This window comes from Nicotiana tabacum, chromosome 6 (assembly GCF_000715075.1).
Source record: "Nicotiana tabacum cultivar K326 chromosome 6, ASM71507v2, whole genome shotgun sequence".
Lineage (NCBI taxonomy): Eukaryota > Viridiplantae > Streptophyta > Magnoliopsida > Solanales > Solanaceae > Nicotiana > Nicotiana tabacum.
This window is the reverse complement of record NC_134085.1, coordinates 14,895,052-14,918,393: the sequence shown is the minus strand read 5'-3', so window position 1 is coordinate 14,918,393 and position 23,342 is coordinate 14,895,052. Positions and strand designations below refer to the sequence as shown.

General features: G+C 37.0%; 1 protein-coding gene across 2 annotated transcripts; it reads right to left on the bottom strand.

The window, feature by feature from the left end:
* Nucleotides 1–7,577: 7,577 nt before the first annotated feature.
* On the bottom strand, nucleotides 7,578–18,134 carry LOC107766692 (polyol transporter 5). Of its 2 annotated transcripts, none has more exons than XM_075254580.1 (4): nucleotides 17,830–18,134; nucleotides 17,280–17,642; nucleotides 9,164–9,619; nucleotides 7,578–8,559 (listed from the first exon to the last, which is right to left on the bottom strand). In XM_075254580.1, the coding sequence occupies exons 1-4, from the start codon at nucleotides 17,981–17,983 to the stop codon at nucleotides 7,937–7,939; spliced, it is 1,596 nt and encodes a 531-aa protein (XP_075110681.1). In that variant the 5' UTR covers nucleotides 17,984–18,134; the 3' UTR covers nucleotides 7,578–7,936. The 2 variants fall into 2 exon arrangements, with proteins under 2 accessions (XP_075110681.1, XP_075110682.1); XM_075254581.1 differs by having other exon boundaries at nucleotides 9,245–9,619; nucleotides 17,830–18,086.
* Nucleotides 18,135–23,342: the final 5,208 nt, after the last annotated feature.

Below are 23,342 nucleotides of genomic sequence, written 5' to 3'. Positions count from 1 at the left end.
GGGAAAACACAATTAAAGTTACTTAATGAAAATAGGGTTTTCAACAATTAGCGCAAGTACGCACTCGTCACCTCACGTACAAGGCATTTCAATTATCACAATACCAATCCTAAGGGGAAAAGTCCCTCACACAAGGTTAGGCAAGCCACTTACCTCGAACCGGCTCAAAATCAACCTGAAACCATATTCTTGCCATGAGTACTCGACTCCAAATGACCCTAATCTATTCAATTCAATTGCATAATGTAAATAACACTTCAAGTAACTGATTCTACAAATAAATTCTAGGCTAATACGCAAAATTAGGTAAGATGACCAAAATGCCCCTCGGACCCACGTCTCGGAATCGGGTAAAATTTATATTTTCAGAATCCTCATACTCTCACGAGTTCATGCATACCAAATTTATCCAAATACAAGGTCAAATTCCCAATCAAAATTTGAATTCTAGGTGTAAGAACTTTCTTCTAATTTTTCCCAAATTTTCATCTCAAATCCGAAATTAAATGACAAAACTAACAATAGATTAATGGAATATAACTAGAAAGGGTTAATGAATTGTTACCCACTGATTTCCTCTTCAAATTCCTCCCAAAATCGCCCTCTTCCGAGCTCCAAATCAATTTTTCCAACTTTTGAAACCAAACCCTCGAAGTTCCTATTTTCTGCCCAGCAATTCCGCTTTTGCGGTCCCGCTTCTGCGGAAGAATGACCGCACCTGTAAAAACTCATTAATTCCCCAAGTCCGCACCTGTGACATGTTCACCGCATCTGCGGTCACGCAGGTGCGTGAACTCATCCGCACCTGCGGCTCTTCGCCTTTCCTCATATGGCCGCTTCTGCAGATGAATTCCGCATATGCGGGAGTTGCATCTACGGCCTCCCAACCGCAGATGCGGTTATGACAGCAGCCCTAAGAACTTCAGCTGCAAACTCCAAGTTCCAATTCCCCGTTAACCATCCGAAATTATCCCGAGGTCCCCGGGACCTCAACCAAAAGCACGGACAAGTCATATATCACTATCCAAACTTATATAAATCTCCAAAACATCTCAAACAACATTGAATCAACCAATTAGCATCGGATTCAAGCCTAAGAACTTCAAAAACTCTCAAAATACGCTTTCGATAAAAAGTCTATCAAACCTCGTCCGAATGACCTGAAATTTTGCACACATGTCACATTCAACACTACGGAGCTACTCCAACTTCAGGAATTCCATTCCAACCCTCGGATCAAAATCTCACTATCGAACCGGAAACTTCAAAAATTCAACTTTCGGCATTTCAAGCCTAAATTATTTACGGACCTCCAAAACACAATCTGAACACGCTCCTAAACTCGAAATCACCCAACGGAGCTAACGGAACCATCGAAATTCCATTCTGAGGCCGTCTTCACACTGTTCCGACTACGGTCAAATTTCTAAAACTTAAGCTCTCATTTAGGGACTAAGTGTCCCAAAACTCTCCGAAACTCCAAACAATTCTTCCCGACAACTCACAATAGCAGGAACAAACACGGGGAGAGCAGTTAATAGGGGATCAGGGTATAAATTCTTAAGACGTCCGGCCGGGTCATCACATTGCACCACCACTAAGGGTGAATATATAACCACTAGTGGATTTTATCTCATCTGAATCAGAGATCCAGTTTGCATCACTGTACTATTATAAAGTAGAAGGGAATTCACTATATAGGATACCATAATTCTTGGTCCTCTCAAATATTTCATTAGTCTATCTAATGCAGACCAATGCTCTTTGTTGGGATTATGAGTATATCTACTCAGTCTACACACAGCATAGGCTATATCAGGCCTTGTAAATTCATTAAATGCATCAGACTCCCAATAATCTGCGCATATTTAAAGTGAGCAACTTTTTCAATGAGAATTGGCATCAAAAGGAGTGCTCACAGATGTGACATTAAAATATTCAAACTTCTTGAGAAGTCTATTAACATAATGTTCTTGTGACAATATTATTCCATCTTCACTCCTTTTAACTTTAACTTTCAATATTATATTTACTTCACCCAGATTTTTCATATCAAAATTAGCAAAGAGAAATAATTTAGTACTTTGCAAAATATTTAAACTTGTACCAAATATAAGCATGTCATCAACATACATACATATTATCACATAATCATTGTCTACCACAATAGTATAAACACATTTATCCACCTAAACCGAAGAAAAACAGTCTCTCAGTAAGACTTGTTCAAATTTCTCATACCACTGCTTAGGAGCTTGTTTAAGGCCATAAAGAGATTTAATTAATTTACAAACTTTATTTTCTTGTCCAGGAATGATGCAACCTTCAGGTTGAACCATATAAATCTCTTCTTCCAAAACACCATTTAAAAAACTGTTTTGATATCCATTTGATGGATAAGTCACTGGTGCAAATGCATCAAAATAATCTATATTTTGTTTTTTGGCAAAATCCTTTTACTACTAACCGAACTTTATATTATCTAAAGACCCATCAGGATTAAATTTCTTTTTGAAAATTCATTTACAACCAATAAGTTTTGCACGAGGAGGTAAATCAGTTAAAATTCATGCATTATTTTTCAAAATAGAATCGATTTCAACTTTTATTGCCTCTTTCCAATGTTTAGCATCTAAAGAAGATATAGCTTCAAAATAATTTGATGGTTCATTATCGACAAGAAAAGTTTGAAAATCATTTCCATAAGAAAATATTCTTTTCTGTGCGTTTTGCTCCTTCTCAATTCCTCATTAGAAGTAATTTCAATATTTATTTCAAAAAGTGTATGAGAAATTTTATCATACAATAGATAAATATATTCAAAGAACTCAACATTCTTTGTCTCAATTATAGTATTGCATCCAAGCACATCACTTTTTAAAATAAAAAATCTATATGCAACACAATGTTTAGCATATCCAATAAGCATGCAATTAGCAGTTTTAAAACATATTTTTCTCTTTTTAGGTTCAGGCAAAAGAATTTTAGCAAGGCACCTCCACACTTTTAAATATTTCAAGTTAGGTTTATAATCCTTCCATAATTCATACGGAATTTTGCCAGTTCTTCTATGTGGTATTCTATTTCGTAAGTGACATGCAGATAAAATAGCTTTACCCCACAAATTATCAGGTGCATTAGAACTTACTAACATTGAATTCATCATCTCTTTTAATGTTCTATTTTACTTCCAGATACTCCATTTGATTCAGGTGAATAAGGCGGAGTTACCTCATGAATAATTCCATTCTTTTCACAAAAATCATTTAAAGAAAAATATTCTTCACCTCTATCTGATCTAATTCTCTTGATTTTTTTACTAAGTTGATTTTCAACCTCAGTTTTATAAGAAATAAAAGCATTAAAAGTATTATCCTTATTTCTAAGCAAATACAACTTAGTATATCTAGAAAAATCATCAATAAGTCACATAATATCTTTTACCAACTCTAGTCATAGTCTGATTTAAATCACCTAAGTCAGTGTGAATCAAGGATAACAATTCAGTTTCTCTATTTACAGAAAAATAAATCTTTCTAGTACTTTTAGCTTGAGGAAATTTTTCACACTTGTTAATATTATTTGAGTCTAAATCAGATATTAATCCTAGTGACTGCATTTTTCTTATATATACACTATTAACATATCCTAATCTAGCATGTCATAAATAAATAGACTCAACCATATAAGCAGAAGAAGATGCATTTCATTGCTAGTATCAGAAATATTAAGCACAAATAAACTACGGTTACAATATCCTTTGCTCACAAAAATATTATTTTTGGTCAATACAACCTCATACTTTAAAATGAACCCTTCACTCCAACTTTTTCTAATAACACCACAGAAATCATATTTGTTTGGATATTAGGAACATGCAATACATCATTCAATGCTAGAGTTTTACTAGATGAGTTTAAGAAGAATTTTTCCTTTTCCAAGAACGCGAGTTGTTCTTGAGTCACCAAGATAAATAGTTTCTTCTCCTTCCTCAACTTGGATATAATTTTTGTCTGCACAAATGTGCCTAGTAGCACGAGAGTCTATCACTCAATTTCTCACATTGGCCATATTATTTATTTGAGAAATGACCGTGACAATTATATTATCCGCTCTAATCAAATTTAATTTTGACTTAGCGAGATTATCATTTATCCCAACTCTTCTCTTGCATTGATGTGCATTTTTCTTGAAGGTTTTAATATTAGCATTGGATATGTAACCACGTCTATTCACATACCTGTGTTTTGACATTAGTATCTGCCAAAGTTGTGGATGCAATAACGTATTTGCAACACCATGGATATCTGGCAGGATAGTTGGAACAGTAGCAGTAGAGACAACACCAAAATTGGTAGCACCATCAAAAATTTCCATAGTAGAATTACTTGCCATAGTTTCTTAGATTGTAGCGAAATGACACCGGAAAATAACGATAATAATACTGCAATAATATTATTTGTAAGTAGATACACAAATTAGCTTGAGTCATGCTGGGCACTATCCTAAGAAACTATTTCTGCAATGTGAAATGTTTCTCCAGGATTAAACAAGCTCATCTCTATTTATTTAGAGGATACAAGAATCAACAAAATATTAATAATAAATCCAGCAAGTTGGAAAACTATAAAAGAAATAACTTGTGAATGACAATTTGGACGAAATGGTACTACAGAAGAAAGCTTAATAATTGTTATGATAATGGCTACATAGTTAGGTAATGATTGAACCACAAAGGTGAAGATAATTTTCTTTCTTTTGTGATAATCCGGATGGGGCACGACAAGAATAATGGTGATAATCTTGACAAGTGGTTTAACACTTTGTCCATGAACAAACATGCAAAATGCCACTCTTTCTCTTGGAAAGATACTTGGACAAAATAAGTCATTTGTCCACAATAACTTTGAAATATTGCCACAAGCAAAAACTCTTGCCATGTACCAATTATCTAAGAGTATTTGGCCACAAGGCTTCATGCAAGAAGCCACTTAGAAATAGATAGGACACTTATAAAATTAAAAAGATACATGGCTATTAAATTTTTTAAAATACTACCACAAGCACTACCATCACTTTCCACTTTGTTTTTCTTCAATTCTTTCATTGTAGATCTCCACTTAAAGAAAGTACCAAACAATTCCTCCATCTCCTCTAATGTTCTACCTTGTGTTTCTGGTAACAATGTGTAAAAGAAAATCCAAGCAATTATTGCAATTCCAGTATACAAGAAGAAAGCCCCTCCAATACTAATAGCCTTGTATAATGATATGAATGTCATCAAAATTGCTCCACTCATTGCTCTATTCACTGCCACACCTATGCTACAACCTTGAGCTCTTAATCTCAATGGAAAGATTTCTGAACTGTATACCCATGCTATAGGACCCATGCCAATTGAGAAGAATGCAACACTAGATAATGTTGTACATATGCAAAGGACTATTGCCCATTTTAGCTTAATTACGTGGAGCATGTTGTACCTCCAATACAAAATGCTTTCAAGTAAGGTAGACACCTTTTTAACAAGGTATTAGAGCAGGCGGACATACATAGGTGCGATAGATAATCAACAGCACAATTGAACTCAGCTATATATTATTGCAAGTATAGTCTGTCGTTGTCTTTAGTAGTGCCTGTTGAAAATGAGATTAGGTGTACCCTCTATATATAACAACTTAGTTAAGCTTTTAAATGATACGGTCACATGGTTCAACATGATGTATATTAGAGCATACCAAGGTTCTGATTTCAATTTTCTTCGTCACCCATTATCAAAAGAATTTTCAGGTGCTTGACTCATGAATAATTAAGTATAGAGAAGAGGTTCGAATTTAACTACTACGCTAAATGATTTTGCCCTCTGTTATGCTTTGGAGTCATCCATACTCTTAATGTTAGCAAATTGTATCTTGTATTTGTCCTTGATTTATATAGAGCTCCAGCTTGAACTAGGCACATATCCATGTGTCAAAATAATTCAAGAAAAAGTCCAAATTTACCCATCAACAATAAGTATTAACTATGCTTTGGAGTCATCCGTTGGTTTGCTAGGAATTCTTTCATTGCAAAAGGAGGTAGTTGTACAAAAACATTTATGGAGGCATTGTAGGCTAATGTGGTCTCATATTTGGCGAGCGTGTCTGCTACTTGATTTTGCTCCCTGTGTGCATTACCCATGGTCTATCCAGCTGGTGTAGTAGGTACCTGTATTCATGCGTTAAGGATGAGTATTGTGGATTGATGTAGCGGAGTAGAGAAATTACCTCAGTGGAATCCACATTAACTTCCAATGGTGTGAGTTTGTGTTGGAGAGCAAGTCGTAAATCTTCTTGTAGGCCAGTGAGTTCCATGTAGTGATGATTTTCTGTTGGCCTTGTACCCGTATAACCGAGTAACCAATTTCCCGTTGAATCTCTAATTACACCCCGAAACCCCCTTTTTTGGTCCGTTAAACTATAGGCGTCATCTGAACTTAATTTGTAATACCTATTTGTAGGAGGATTCCACTTAACATCTATGTAAGTAGATTTAGGAATATATGTATTATGATTAATACCCAGGTGGAAATACTCAGTAGCTTGACCTAGGATGTGCTGAATATTTGGAGGATGATTGATGTTTTCAAAAGCAAGGCGATTGCAACTTTTCTATATGTGCCATAAGGTATAAGGAATGATAGTAGGAGAGTTTGGTAGAGTTGTAGTAGGGTTATTGTGGAGGAGGAAGCGTGAAAGTTTTAAGTGAGTTTGTTCGTGGAATGTGTTGAGATTTATAGATACTGAATGCCTAGCTGTTGCCATATTGTTTGTGCTTGGTGGCATTCAAAAAACAGATGTGCAATAGTTTCTTCAGTGAGTTGGCACACCCGGCACAATGAATTCTGGGTAATATGAATAGTGTAAAGATAACTAGTCGTTGGCAATCGATGATGGCACACTAGCCAAAGGAAATGTTTTATTTTTTGAGGTAGTTGTAGGTTCCATAACCATTGGAAAGAGGTGTTGTTTGATTTGGCACGTAATTGTCTATAGAGGGATTTAACTTTGAAAAGCTAGTTTGGTGTGAGACACCAATAAATGTGATCATGAGATTGATGATTAGTGATGGTAGGGATATATTGACTATGGATTTTGTCATGTAGATCTTGAGGGAGCATGCCATATAAATATTTTTAAGATCAAACAAGGTGAAAATTAAAGCTTAAGATGATTTTTATCGTATATTTGATAAATAGTGCACTTCAATTTTTTTGAGATTTTGGTGTTATTACCATTGAGATTGGTGCAGACTATCATTGCTTTAACATTTGCAACACCTTTCTTTTAATACTCTCTTTTAATGCAAATTCTAGTGAGAGGAAGACTGCGCAGAAACCAAAAGAAAAAGGGTTTTCAAGAAGTTATAGTCATGTTTTCCTCCCCCACACAATTTAGAATATCTCTATGTAAACCAGTGATCTCTTACACGTGCTTTGCTTATTATAATATTAACAAAAACTTATGCGGTAATTAGAACTTTATGGAGTATGTTTCCGAAAGATAAAATAAAAAGAAATAATTAATAGCCAAAAAACATGGAAGACACATATGTTTTGGAATTTTAAATGGGAAACAAGTAGTGTAAGTTCTGTGTAGATGATGAGTTGCAATATAAGATATTTATGATTACTACCACTAAATGGAAACAGGATATAGATTTTTGAAGACTTCAAAAAATATACTCTACCACACAGTTAGCATATGATGGAATCCCATGTCGGAGATGAATGAGTTCCTTAGACTCTTTATGGCTTGAGCAATCTTTTCTCTTTACGCTAACTTTTGGGGTTGAATTAGATGCAATGTTCATTCTTATCATGATATCAAAGCCAAGCCCCCGATATTAGGCCCTAGGATAGATTGTTCACGCTCCAGTTGGCAGGTCAGAACACCATTTAAGGCTGGCTATTTCCCATTTGAACTTGAGCACTACCATCACTTTCCACTTTGTTTTTCTTCAATTCTTTCATTGTAGATCTCCACTTAAAGAAAGTACCAAACAATTCCTCCATCTCCTCTAGTGTTCTACCTTGTGTTTCTGGTAACAATGTGTAAAAGAAAATCCAAGCAATTACTGCAATTCCAGTATACAAGAAGAAAGCCCCTCCAATACTAATAGCCTTGTATAATGATATGAATGTCATCAAAATTGCTCCACTCATTGCTCTATTCACTGCCACACCTATGCTACAACCTTGAGCTCTTAATCTCAATGGAAAGATTTCTGAACTGTATACCCATGCTATAGGACCCATGCCAATTGAGAAGAATGCAACACTAGATAATGTTGTACATATGCAAAGGACTATTGCCCATTTTAGCTTATGATCTGAGTGATCAATTATGGTTAAGCCTGTTGCTAGGCCTAATAAGGAGAGAATCATACCACCACAACTTGATAGAAGTAAAACTCTTCTTCCAACTTTGTCTACCAAGAATGTAGCTACCAAGATAAAGAATGTCTTCATACATCCAACAGCTATAGTGGCAAGTAGTCTGTCGTTGTCTTTAGTAATGCCTGTCGAAGATATAATTAATTAATTAAAAGTGTAAGTTGTGTAGTAAGTTAAGCTTTCAAGTAAAGTAGACACTTTTTAACATTGTATTAGAGCAGGCAGACAAACATAGATACAATATATAATCAACAGCAGAGTTGAACTCAGCTATATATAGTTGGATGTAGTTTGTCGTTGTCTTTAGTAATGTCTGTCAAAAATGAGATAAAGTGTACCCTCTATAAATAACAATTTAATTAAGCTTTAAAATGACATGGTCACATGGTTCGACATGATATCTTGTACTTGCCCTTGATTTGTATGGAGCTCCAGCTTGAACTAGGTGCATATCCATATGTCAAATTTATTGAGGAAAAAAGTCCAAATTTACCCACCAATATTAAATATGTTGAACATTAGAGTCAAAGGCAAATACAAGAAGATTTGTAGATGGCAAGAGTATAAGTGGCTCCAAAGTCTATAGATAACTGATGGTAAAATTAAGATATTTCATAGATTAGGGTAATTTTTAACACTTTTCCCTAAAGTAAATAAAAGGATGCTTCTCTAATCGCTTAAACTTTTAGATAAACTAATCAGGCAGTTCAACAATATATACGTACATACCTGCTTTCTCGTATATCCTCGGACTGTACAAAACTACAGCATCTATACCACTTGCTTGTTGAAAGAAATGAATGCCAATACCTGCAATGAGAATATGAAGAACAGCAGGGGTTGGATGGAGGAACAATTCTCTCCAAACACCTTCACCATGAGAACTACGTCGAGTGACAGAAACTATATTGTCATCTTGGCAATCTTGTGGAATACCAGCAGCTTCTTTTATGTCAGCTAATCTCATTTTGGACTCTTCTAATGTATCTGAAGTTCTGTCCAAAACTCTTTTGGCATCTCCAAGACGACCTTGCATGACTAGCCAACGTGGTGACTCGGGCATGGCAAGAACACCAAGGGCTAAGAAGACTGATGGAATGACACCAATTCCAAGCATGAATCGCCATGCCAATTTTGTTGGGAGCTTTGAAAATGCATAGTTTGATACATAACCAAGTAACACACCTGCCAAAAGGGAAAAAAGGAGTGGTAAGAATATACTCCCTCCGTTTCAATTTATGTGAACTCATTTGACTGGGCACGAAGTTTAAGAAAAGAGAGAAGACTTTTGAACTTGTGGTGTAAAATGAGGCACATATATTTTGTGTGGCTATAAATCATTGCATAAAGGTAAATTGATTCCAAATAAGGAAAGGAGTCATTCTTTTTGGTACGAACCAAAAAGGAAATAGGTTCACATAAATTGAAAGGGAGGGAGTAGTAATTAATTATACCTTTTTTTAACCCCACCCCACCATCACATCACGAGTATCAATAGTGTTCCCACTTACCCTCTAGCTTGAGTCAAACCCTCATCCACTCGACCTCCTGAAATTGTGGAAATTTTCAACTACTAGGGCAAACCTCACTTGTCAATTAATTACCTTTGGAATTGTAATTTAGGTTATATATGTTGCGGAAGCCAAATGTATATAGTGTGAATAAGTCACAACTTCTATACCAAAAATTATGACAGCCACCAAATAATAAATAAGACAATAAAGCAACAATAAAGGGAACACCAGAATTTACGAGGTTCGGCTAATTTTGCTTACTCCTCGGACACAACCAATATTTTATTTCACTCCAAAAATACAAGTGAAATAATACTAAAGAGAGAAGATACAAATGCCTTAAACAGATGAGAAGGCAAATGAGAAGTGTGTTTAAATCCTAAACATTAAGCCTTCTTTTATAGAGGGAAAATCCCCCCAACTATTGCTAACCCACCGATGTGGGAAACTGAAATATTTGACATTTCAACAAATCTCCACCTTGGCAAAAATTCCACGTCTTCAATTTTCTCTCTATAACAAATTTTGGTTGTGTCTTCATCTTCAATCTTCAGTGTTCAACAATGTTGATCAAATCCAAACAATGTTGAAACTTGACCGCAGTCACCACCTTTGTCAGCATATCAGCAGGATTCTCCGTAGTATGAATTTTTTTCACCGTGACTCCACCTTCTTCTATGATTTCTCGTATGAAATGATACCGAACATCAATGTGCTTCGTCCTTGCATGATAAACTTGGTTCTTCGCTAATTGAATAGCACTTTGACTATCACAAAAAATTGTGATACCTTTTTGTTCAACACCAAGCTCCTTTAGCAATCCTTGAAGCCAAATTGCCTCTTTCACAGCCTCTGTAATAGCCATGTACTCTGCCTCTGTTGTAGACAAAGCAACTGTTGACTGCAAAGTAGACTTCCAACTAACTGGTGCCTTTGCAAAAGTAAACACATAACCAGTAGTTGATCTTCGTTTGTCCATATCACCCGCAAAATCTGAGTCACAATATCCAACTACAAACTGATTGTCTTCCTGCTCAAAAACTAACCCGACATCTACAGTATTATGAATATACCGTAGAATCTACTTCACAGCTTGCCAATGCTCCTTCCCTGGATTGTGCATATATCTGCTAATAACTCCAACAGCTTGTGAAATGTCAGGCCTTGTGCAAACCATTGCATACATCAAGCTACCAACATCATTTGCGTATGGTACCTTTGACATATACTCTCGTTCAGCTTCATCCATTGGCGACATAGTAGTACTTAGCTTAAAATGGGGAGCAAGTGAAGTACTAACTGGCTTAGTCTTGTCATCTATTCCAAAACGTTGTAGTACTCTCTTCAAATATTCTTTCTGAGATAAACAGAGTTTCTTTGAATGTCTATCTCTAATTATCTTCATGCCAAGAATTTTCTTTGCCTCACCCAGATCCTTCATCTCGAACTCCTTCTTCAGTTGAATCTTCAACTTATCAATTTCTTCCGAATTCTTGGAAGCTATCAACATATCATCAACATATAGGAGAAGATATACAAAGGAACCATCTTTAAGCTTGTGCAAATACACACAATGATCGTATTTGCTTCTCTTGTACCCTTGCCGCAACATAAACTCGTCAAATCGCTTGTACCATTGTCTAGAAGATTGTTTCAATCCGTACAACGATTTTTCAAGTTTCCACACTATATTTTCTTTTCCAGCAACTTTGAATCCTTCTGGCTGAGTCATGTAGATTTCCTCCTCCAAGTTTCTATGTAAAAACGCAGTTTTTACATCCATCTGAACTAGTTCCAAATCCAATTGTGCTACCAAAGCCAACATAATTCTAATGGAGGAATGTTTTACAACTGGAGAAAATACTTCATTGTAATAAATTCCCTCATTTTGAGCATATCCTTTGGCCACCAATCTTGCTTTATAGCGAACATCTACTTGGTTAGGAAATCCTTCCTTCTTTGCAAATACCCATTTGCACCCAATTGCTTTCTTTCCCTTCGGGAGATTGGCCAATCTCCATGTATGATTCTGATGAAGGGACTGTATTTCATCATTCATGGCAATCCTCTACTTATCTTCTTCTGAACTTTGGACAACATCTTTATAAGTGGTAGGAACATCATCAGCTACAATTGAGGTTGCACAAGCAACCGTCTCTATGAGACGAACAGGTTTCGTTATTGTTCTTTTTGGCCTGCTGGTTGCTATTGATTCAAGTTGGTTGTTGAGGTTCCTGAGTTGGAATCTCCTCTATTGGCTCTTCTTCCAGAGGGTAATCTTCATTTGTTTCCTCCTCTGCTTCTTGTGTAGGAAAAATAAATTTTCCCTCAAACTCCACCTGCTTAGAAGCACCTTTATTTTGTTTGGTGTCTTTTGTTACCTTATTTACCATAGCAGATTCATCAAAGGTAACATCCCTGCTGAATATTACTTTCTTTGTCATAGGACACCATACGCAATATCCTTTGACTCCAGAAGTAATTCCCATAAAAATAGCCTTCTTTGTCCTTGGATCCAATTTTGACTCTGTCACATGATAATATGCAGTTGAGCCAAACACGTGCAAAGAGTCATAATCTAAAGCAGGCTTTCCATACCATTTTTTAAATGGTGTCTTGCCATCAATAGCAGCAGATGGTAAGCGATTAATGAGGTGACATGCATATGTAACTGCCTCAGCCCAAAATTCTTTGCCCAAGCCAGCATTGGACAACATACACCGTACCTTCTCCAGCAAGGTCTGGTTCATACGTTCAGCCACTCCATTCTGTTGTGGTGTATGTCTGACAGTGAAGTGTCGGACGATGCCATCATTTTGACAGACCTTATTGAAATGATCATTTTTATATTCACATCCATTGTCTGTGCGAATACACTTGATCCTCTTGCCTGTTTGATTCTCCACCATCGTCTTCCATTTGAGAAAAATTCCCAGCACTTCATCTTTGTTTTTCATTGTATACACTCACACTCTTCGAGAAAAATCATCAACAAAGGTTACAAAATAGTGCTTCCCACCCAATGAAGGTGTTTTGGAAGGACCCCAAACATCAGAGTGTACATAATCCAAAATGCCTTTAGTATTATGGATCGCTGTACCAAATTTAACCCTTGTCTGTTTCCCTTTGACACAATGCTCACAAAACTCCAAGTTGCAAGCCTTTACTCCTTTTAACAATCCTTGATCTGATAGAGTTTTCAAGGATTTTCCTCCAGCATGTCCCAAGCGCATGTGCCATAGCTTGGTTGCTTCTGCCTCTTTGTCGTTACTGGATGTCACTGTCGCTGTCCCAATAACTGTACTGCCACGATAGCGGTACATATTATTATTATTCCGATTAGCCTTCATTACCACTAGTGCACCGAAGCATACTCTCATCACTCCATTTTCTGCAATGATTTTGAAACCTTTTGATTCTAGGGCTCCCACAGAGATGAGATTCTTCTTCAAATCCGGTACATATCGAACATCTGTTAATGTTCTGATCATTCCATCATGGTTCCTTAATCGTATTGAACCAATGCCATATGAGGTAAGAGGGCTGTTATCCGCTGTGTGGACGACTCCATATTCTCCTTCTTGAAATTCCACGAACCAGTCCTTGTTGGGACACATATGATAGCTACAAGCCGAGTCCATCAACCATATGTCTGATGATGTTGATGACTCTGTTGTAACTAATGAGAAGTCTGAATCATCACAATCAGCTACATTTGAATCCATAATGGCCTTTCCATTGTTATGTTTGGCCTTATTCTTCAACTTCGGACAGTCTTTCTTCTAGTGCCCTTTTTCTCGACAAAAGGCACATTCATCTTTGCTGGGTCTGGATCTTGACTTGGATCTTCCCTTCTTTGTTCCTCGTTTGACTTTGAGGACGACCCCTCACAAATAGTGCTTCTCCTTCTCCGCCCTTCTGTTTTTCTCGCTTTCTTTGTTCATAGCTGTACAAAGCCGAACAAACTTCTCTGAGAGAAACTTCGTCATTTCCATGGAGTAGAGTAGTTTCAAGGTGCTCGTACTCATCAGGAAGTGACGCCAACAACATCAAGGCCAAGTCACCATCATCATAAGTTGTATCCATATTTTGCAAATCTGTGACCAACTTATTGAAACTGGTGATATGTTCATTCATCGTGGTACCAGGAACATAGGTGAAGTGAAACAGTCTCTTCTTCATGTACAATTTATTTTGACTGTTTTTCTTCAAAAATTTATCCTCCAGTGCTTTCCATAATCTACTTGCAGAAGTTTCCTTTGTGTATGGATATTTCTGCTCTCTAGAAAGGTAGGATCGAATGGTACCACAAGCAACACGATTGATAATTCTCCAATCTTTTTCTCCAATAGCATCTGGTCTCTTTTCTTCAATAGCAAGATCTAGCCCTTGTTGAAAAAGGACATCTAGAACCTCGCCTTGCCACATCCCAAAATGTCCGGACCCGTCAAATATTTCTACCGCAAATTTCGCATTTGACACAATTCTTGTCATAAGCGAAGATGCCAATGATGACGTATTGTTGACACTTGATGTAGATTCTTCTTGTTTATTGTCTCCCATCTTTGACACAAATATTATTTAATAGCTGACGACACAAATCAAGATTATTTCCTTTCTGGTGTGGAAGATCAGACTAAGCTGCAACCACAGAGCATACTAAGACAGAATCTTGACACAGTTACCAAGATAAATCTTTTCTGATGTGGAAGATCAGACTATGCTGCAACCACAGAGCATACTAAGACAGTACCTTGGCTCTGATACCAATTGTTGCGGAAGCCAAATGTATATAATGTGAATAAGTCACAACTTCTATACCAAAAATTATGACAGCCACCAAATAATAAATAAGACAATAAAGCAACAATAAAGGGAACACCAGAATTTACGAGGTTCGGCTAATTTTGCTTACTCCTCGGACACAACCAATATTTTATTTCACTCCAAAAATACAAGTGAAATAATACTAAAGAGAGAAGATACAAATGCCTTAAACAGATGAGAAGGCAAATGAGAGGTGTATTTAAATCCTAAACATTAAGCCTTCTTTTATAGGGGGAAAATCCCCCCAACTATTGCTAACCCACCGATGTGGGAAGCTGAAATATTTGACATTTCAACAATATACACTCTTAGTGTAACTATTATAAGTGAATTCTATCTTGCGATAACTGTTAGTTAAATTAGGTCACCCATGTGGGCTAACCTGACCCGATTAGAAGAAGTTAAAGAGTTTAAATAAAAGATAACTTTTATGGGTAATTACCAAGAAGTTATAAATAGTTCTATTCTTTAATTAAAAAAATAGAACACACTCTTTTCTGCATATGAGTGTGAAAAAAAAGGCAGAAAACAGATAATAACAAGGTTCTCTTCCTCTCCTACTCTCCTCCCAGATAAAACTTTATTTCCTAGTGAAACAAACTCCGACTTGGAATAATTTTTCGGTGATGAGTTCAACAATCTACGCTGCATTAAAAATGTACACAACTTGTAAATTTTGTCACATAAAGTGGAAGAGTGGTACAGTAATATCCTGCTATGCCCATTAATTACATTAAAATTGTAATAATAATTACAATTAGTCCAAATAAAAATATTTTATCACGAAACCAAAAAAATTGTTAAATAAAAATAGTTTATCATGAAACCAAAAAAAATGTAGAATTTGGATAACCACATTAAAAGGCAAATAGTACGTTCGCAAAATAGCAGGAATGACAATGGGGCAGAACGGGTAAAGCAAAGGCTTAAAGGGCCAAGACTGGGCAATGCTTAAATGGGACAGGGCGGGTCAAATCTAAAAATTTTAAGATATTAAATGGGGCAGGGGCAGGGGGCAGGGCGAGAGCAGATTTGTTTTTTATGTTATACTCCGTTCCAATTTATATGAACTTGTTTGACTGAGCATGGAATTTAAGAAAAAAATGAAGACTTTGGAATTTGTGGTCCTAAACATGTCCAAATGGGCCCCAGAGTATTTGTGTGATTATAAAAGCTTCTCATTAAGGGTAGAGTTGTAACTTTATGCTAAATTGTTACCAAATTTAGAAAGGGTTCATTCTTTTTGGAACGGATCAAAAAGGAAATATGTTCACATAAACTGGAACAGAGAGAGTAACTTATAAGATTTGTTGAATTGAATATTGTTAGTTTATTCTACAGCTACGCTTCCATAAGCTCCAATCACTCAGACCCAGTAGAAATTAAGTAAAAGCAATTACAAATGGTAAAAAAATATCTTAATGTGTAATAGGGGTGATATCTTTTTATAATTCCTTTTATATCAGTATTTAGTAAATTTGGAAGACGAGAATACCATTTAATATTATAAATAATAGTTAGACAACGTTACGGCATAAGCGTTATTAGAAGCACAGCTAGAGTTCAAATAAGAGCCATAGGAAGCACTCGTATCGTACTCAACGATAACATTTGTTCAAAATACTCATATCCCAACGTCCAAAGCAAGCATCTTGTCAATCTGTTTGTACGTATATATTGATCAATACACACGTGGTTCTCATACTAAAGAATAATAGATAAATAACTAATTATTTGGTCTTGAATTTTAAGACCGGATTAAAAATTTGAACAAATGCATAGACTTTCAACTAAGTAAAATCATAATTTTTATATAGCACCTTAAAGAAATAAAAAGATATTATTTCATATCTTAAAATAATAAAATTGTATCAGCTCAAAAAATCAAATTGTAACATAGGCCATAAAAGAAGGAAAAAATATAAATTACTAGTATAAGAATTTTATTCATTTTCATTCACGTTGAAAAATTGTGTTATGAAGTTGGAATAGTGCACTATTTTGAAGAAAAAATTAAATGGGACGGAGCTGGACAAGGCAGGATAAAATCAGGAAAAAGAGCTAAATCCGATAGGGCAGGTTTTTTTTTTTTTGCAGGTTCAACTTGCCCTGCCCTCCCCCCACCCCACACCCCGTCCTGCATCCATACAAAATGGTAGCACGATATTACGTATTCCAATTAATCCTTTATCTTCATTGGAAAAATGAGTACCTCATCCCAGAGGATAACAGGCAAATATTCATTTCATCATGCTACAGAAGAAGACAGACATAAGTCCATATCATTGAATTATAACCACATAAAAAAATTGTCGTTACTTGTTGTCACTGTTTTTTTTCATGTTTTTTTTAGCCGAGGGTCTAACGATAATGACCAGCTCCCTGTCCTCTCAGGATAGGGGTATACAATACCCTCCCTAAACCTCTCTTGTTGGAATTCACTGGGTTTATTGTTGTTGTTGTTGTTGTTGTTGCTATAGAGAAAAGAGAAAGAGCTTAATTACCTCCATTGATGAAAACTTCAGGGAAAGAAGTGAAAAACCCACGACAAGAAGCTGGAGCAACCTCAGCAGTATAAACTGGAGCAATCATAAGAGCATATCCAACTCCAATACCAGCCACAAACCTACCAAACATGAGAAAACCGTAGTTTGTAGCAAATCCCATCAATATTGCTCCTGCAAAAAATATTGCAGAAGCAAAAATAATGGTATATCGACGACCTATCCAATCTGAAGTTCGACCAGCAAGAGCAGCACCCACAAGAGAGTAGATGTTGATTGTTCCCACAAGGATTTCGATTTGTACGTCTGAGATTTTGAGGTCTTCCTTTATGTAAATCACTGCTCCACTCATCACTCCTGTATCTGCATAGACCAAAGTCGATTCGATTTAAGATAGGTTCTGTGCGTTCAACTGAATTGATAACTTCTGATTCGAACTATATATACACATATAAAGAAATTTGAGATATATACATACAATAAGATCACATTTATATATATGTAACAACATCATGATAGTAATATAGAGAATTGAAACGGAATATCTTACCATAACCTAATAAAACGGAGGTCATAGAGGCTAAAAGAGAGCAAGCAAAAGCATATTTGTTTCGTTTTGATTTTTTACAAGGAACAGATTCTTGAAAAGGTATTTCACGAGGTTGGTCGGAGATGACGCTTTTATCAAGATTTTGATTTTCCATGAGATTCAGCAAGAAAGAAAGAGTTACAGATACATATGAGAATGGGAGATTAATCTGAGGATCACTCACTCTGGTATATTACCTCATCATTTAGACTATGTTGGCCAACTCTTTAGTGACGGTGATTTTTCTTTCCTAACATGTTTAACCAAAAATAGATTTCTCGGTCTAAGTCAATATTTAGAAGAAATCGGGTTACTGATAACTAAGATTTACTTCACTTTCCCAATAATTTTGGAAGAAATGTGTAGACACCGGATTTTTGACCCTCCCCGAGAATTTTCACATTTTTAGCGTGAATATGTGAAATTGGGTCTAATATAACCATTTTAACTATTTTACTTTATTTCGTTGCAAAAAGAAAAATCACAAAAATACATATATAAATTTTAGTTTATGTATTTCTCATAAACTTGAAAAAATACAAAAATTGTACTTTATTTTGGTACTTTATATAAATTCGAAAAATTACAAAAAAATATAATTCTATTAATGTTTTGTAGTCATTTTAATTTTGGAAAAATACAAAAATATTACTTTATATTTTGTCTTTATTAAAAAAAAATGAAAATTACAAAAAAATAGTTTTATTAATATTTTGTAGCTATTTTAAATCTTGAAAAAATATTAAAAAGATATAGTTTTGTTAAATATTAGTCTTATTTTGGTAGCTATTTTGCTTACATAGGACTAGTTAAGCAACGTCGTGTTCTTATTCTCGGATTCAGGCAAAAGAATAATATTCGGGTTCGAACTACCCGGCTTTAGGCCTAATTTTCGGACCTAGCCCATAATAAACCGAGTCCATGACACATGGGGAACCCCACCACGCGTGGGGGACACAAACCTTGAACCCCACCACGCGTGGGGCTCATTTTTCTTGGCATTGGGTATCAAATACACGGACAAGGCCAAGGCAAAAGGGGGATTTTTGGAAAAAAAACAACGGGAACTTGAAAAAATTGAAAAGGGACTACTGTACATCTTCCTCTTCCTAAAAAGGAACCAACGGAAGCCCTACTGTAAAAACCACCCTCGCACCCACCGTGAAACCACCATCAACAAACCACCATTCCCTCCGTCACCTTCCCAAACAGACCCTTACGTCGTCACAACTAGCAACCCCCGTCAGCAGCCTCCCTCCCGTCATAGCCTCACCAGTCGACGACCAAACAGCCCGTCGCACGCTCCACCGTGAAACCGCCATAACCATCAACAAACACCAACTCCCGTCAAACCCCCTCCTCCTCACGTCCAGCAAAACCACCAGTTCCATCGCCCACCTCCATCCAGCTGACCCCTCGTCGTCACCCCCACCAAAACACCGCCCCCGTCGTCAACAACCCACCACCAGTCGACCATCCTCCATTGAACTCCGACGTTGCCAAATGACCCCCAGTCCAGCAACGCCTCCTGCCTTGAACCACTGCCCAAACGACCCCTCGTAAGCTTGCAACCAGTAGCCGCGTCGACCACAGCCCCAAACGACCTTCCATATCTGATCCTTCCTCACATCCAAACGACCCCTTTGCTTCATATTCACGTACCAGTTGCTGCGTCGAAAATATACAGCAGCAACCAACAATCTCAGGTCGTTGACAGACTTGGTCCGAGCTTTCTGTTTCCATCGAGCTCGTCGTTGTTCGTCGAGGTCCGGTACGTCGAGGTCGTTCGTTGAGGTCGATGTAGAGGGTTGGTCCCTGGCTCTATCCTTTTTTGTTTGTTCAGGTTAGTAAACCTCAAGCATTAGATAAGGAAACGTTACGTTAAATGTCCGAAGATGCAATATAAAAGTTGGTATGATAATTTTCTGATTATGTTCTCACCGTATGCATTTTGGTTCATCTTTGTGTTATGTTATTCTTGTTTACTTGATGTCATTTGATTTAGTTGTATTAGGAGTTCTAGGACACAGTTTGACGTTGATTCGTTTTTCCCTTCGTTTTCTTAGTTTATTTGGACAAAATTAGTATTAGTACATGTTGTTACTACGCCCGAAACACTCATTCGCTTAACTTATCTTATTAAACTTTTGACAAGTTATGAGATTTTAGTTGTAGAGAAGCGGTAAGGTTTAGTATGGTTAAAGGCGTAAAAATGACATCCTTTTAAAATAAAAATAATAATAATAATAAAAAACGAGGCAAGCTTCGCAAAAATAAAAATGTACATATTGCGGAGCCTTCACAAAAAATGTATATATTAAAATACTTAGATTTCGGGACGGGCCATTTAGCAAATTTCACGGCCCTACCAAAAAATAATAATGCGCTAGTTGTTTTAGGCGCGCCTTTAATAATGTTATCTCCCTAAACTCGGGTGCACATTTATGTGACCCAAATCCAAATCTCAATGAAGTAGAAATATGTCTCTAATCCCGGGTACATTGATTGTGACGTGGTCAGAGATGCATTTCCATGACGTTGCAAATTCCTTTAAAAAAACAAGAATGAGATGAGCCTCGCCGAATAAAAATACAAATTGCGGAGCCCTCAGTAAATACTTGTTTAAAATTACTTAGAATTCAGGAGGGTCGTTTAGCGAATTTCACGGCCTCCGCAAAATAATAACGCGATAGTCTCTTTAGGCGCGTGTTTAATAATTTACTTTCTTAAGCTCGGGTGTGCATTTCATGCGACCCAAAGCCAAATCTCAAAACATCAAATAAAATGCGTTCCGGATTGTGGGTGCATTTCATGTGACGCAGTCCAAAGACGTGTTTTAAGCGATGTTCATATTCTTGTAAAAAACAATAATAATAAAGCGGTTAAAAGTTAAAATTGGCACATTGGTTCATAATTGTATTTAAAATCAGATAAATAAGCCGAATATGACAGTTGAGCGACCGTGCTAGAACCACGGAACTCGGGAATGCCTAACACCTTCTCCCGGGTTAACAGAATTCCTTATCCGGATTTCTGGTACGCAGACTGTAATATGGAGTCATTTTTTTCCTCGATTCGGGATTAAAATTGGTGACTTGGGACACCCTAAATCTCCCAAGTGGCGACTCTGAAATAAATAAACAAATCCCGTTTCGATTGTCCTTAAATTGGAAAAAACTCTCTTGCGCCCTCGCGGGTGCGTAAAAAGGAGGTGTGACAAAATGGATCAAAGAACGAAAATGATTGATAGAGAAAATAAGAAATGAACTAATAATAACTCCAAAAAATTAAGGCTTAAAGCTTGGAGAATAAAGTTAACAATAGCAGTATGGATTTTAATAATGTAACGACATGGTCGGTCGTTTTATGAATTTTAGCCCCGTTTCCCCCATTTCTGCTTCTTTATGTCTTTCCCAGTTGTATTATATGGTATCGGGTTGGTTGGTTCGGGTTCGAAGAGATTTTGAAGAGGAATGAGACTCTTAGTCTCTTAAGTTGGTCATTTAGTTGAAAAGTCAATCGGAAGTTGACTTGTGAGTAAACGATCTCGGAATTTGGTTTTTATGATTTGTTTAGATCCGTTAGGTGATTTGGACTTGGGAGTGCATCTGGAATGTATTTTGGAGGTCCGTGGAAGATTTAAGCTTGAATTGGCGAACTAGAAAATTTGGCATTTTTCGGTCGGAAGTGGAAACCTTGATATCGGGGTTGGAATGAAATTTTGGAAATTGGAGTAGGTCCGTTGTGTCATTTGGGACGTGTGTACAAAATTTCAGGTCATTCGGACGAAGTTTGATAGACTTTTTGATCGAATTCGAAAGTTTTGGAATCCTTAGGCTTGAATCCGAGGGTGAATTGATGTTTTGATGTTGTTTTAAGCGTTTCGAAGGTTGGAACAAGTTTTAATGATGTTATGGGATGTGTTGGTATGTTTGGTTGAGGTCCCGAGGGCCTCAGGTGAGTTTCAGGTGGTTAACGGGTCATTTCGGACTTTGGAAATGTAGCAGATTTTCTCGCATTTTTGTTCCAGAGATTTGTTCTTCGCGTTCGCGAAGAGTATTTGGAGATTGATGAGGAATTGGTCTTCGCGTTCGCGAAGGGTTAGGGGCAAAGTGCATCCGGATGCGAGATTTGTAATGCGTTCGCGAAGAAGAGAAAAGGCTGTTGGGACCTCATTCAATTGGCCTACGCGTTCGCGAGAGTGAGGTCGCGTTCGCGTAAAAGTGATTCTGGTCAGAGGAAATTTGTGCTTCGCGAACGCGAGAAGGTGGTCGTGTTCGCGATGAAGGTCGCATCTAGGCAGAAACTTTAAGTTAAAAATCGAGGGTTTTGGTCCATAATCTCAAATCTCATTAGAGAGCTCGAGAGAAGGTGATTTTGGAAGGAATTTTCAGAGGATTGATTGGGGTAAGTGTTCCTCACACAAATTTGGTTAAATTCCGTGATTATATCTTGATTTTTACCATTTAATTTGGTAATTTGGGGTAACAATTGGGGAAAAGGGGGAGAAAATTTGGAGAGTTGAATTGGGGATTTGAGGGGTCATTTGGGGTCCGATTTTGATGTTTTTGATATGTATAGACTCGTGGGAGGATGGGGATTCTTTTGATGTGATTTTTTATTGAATTTTGAGGCATAGGTCCGGGGGTCGGGTTTGACCAATTTCGGGATTTGTGATGTAATTTGATTATTTTCGAGTGGGCTTTGTTCCCTTAGCATATATTGATGTAATGATTTTGATTTTTGTTAGAGACGGGCCATTTGGAGGCCAAATCGAGAGGCAAGGGCATCGCAGGCTAGGGTTTGGCTTGGCTTGAGGTAAGTAACACTTTCAAACTTGATTTTGAGGGTTCGAAACCCCCAAACTATGTGTTCTATGATTACTGTTGAGGTGACGCAAATGCCAAGTGACGGGCCTGTGAGTGTGTACCGTGAGAATTGCGGCTTGGATCATTCTATGGCACCGCTTAGTGACTATTTCTTGCTGATATCTGTGTTGTAATTATGTGATTAAGTTAATGAGCTGCAAATCATACTAATTATCATGTTAAGGCTTCATGCCAATACTGTTGAGACCCGAGAGGTCGTTTCTTGTTGTCATATCATTAGCTTCATTGATATTTTGTACTCTGTCATGTTCATTCATATTATATCATGCCTCAGTCTCGATGATTGTTATTTGACATATCATATCATTGTTCGTGCTAGTTTCATGACATTTTGAGCCCGTGTGTGTGAGACTGGAGAGTGATGACTGAGTGAGGCTGAGAGCCTGATATTGAGTGGTAGTATGGGATCGGGATGCACGCCGCAGCGAGATATTGAACAAGCCTTTATTGGCTTTGTTATAGCGCTTGAGCTAATGAGAGAAGCCCCTCCAGAGTCTTTACACCCCCAGTGAGCACATATGATGATATTTAGGGTTGGATCTTCCCTGGACATGGATCTTGTCCGAAGTATTATACCGGGAGATG

Coding starts and splice junctions, on each gene's coding strand:
- LOC107766692 (XM_075254580.1), bottom strand. CDS start 17,983: ATGGAAAATCAAAATCTTGATAAAAGCGTCATCTCCGACCAACCTCGT. Junction 9,620..17,279: donor TGAAGTTTTCATCAATGGAG/GTAATTAAGCTC, acceptor CCCTTTTGGCAG/GTGTGTTACTTGGTTATGTA. Junction 8,560..9,163: donor GAGGATATACGAGAAAGCAG/GTATGTACGTAT, acceptor TATCTTCGACAG/GCATTACTAAAGACAACGAC.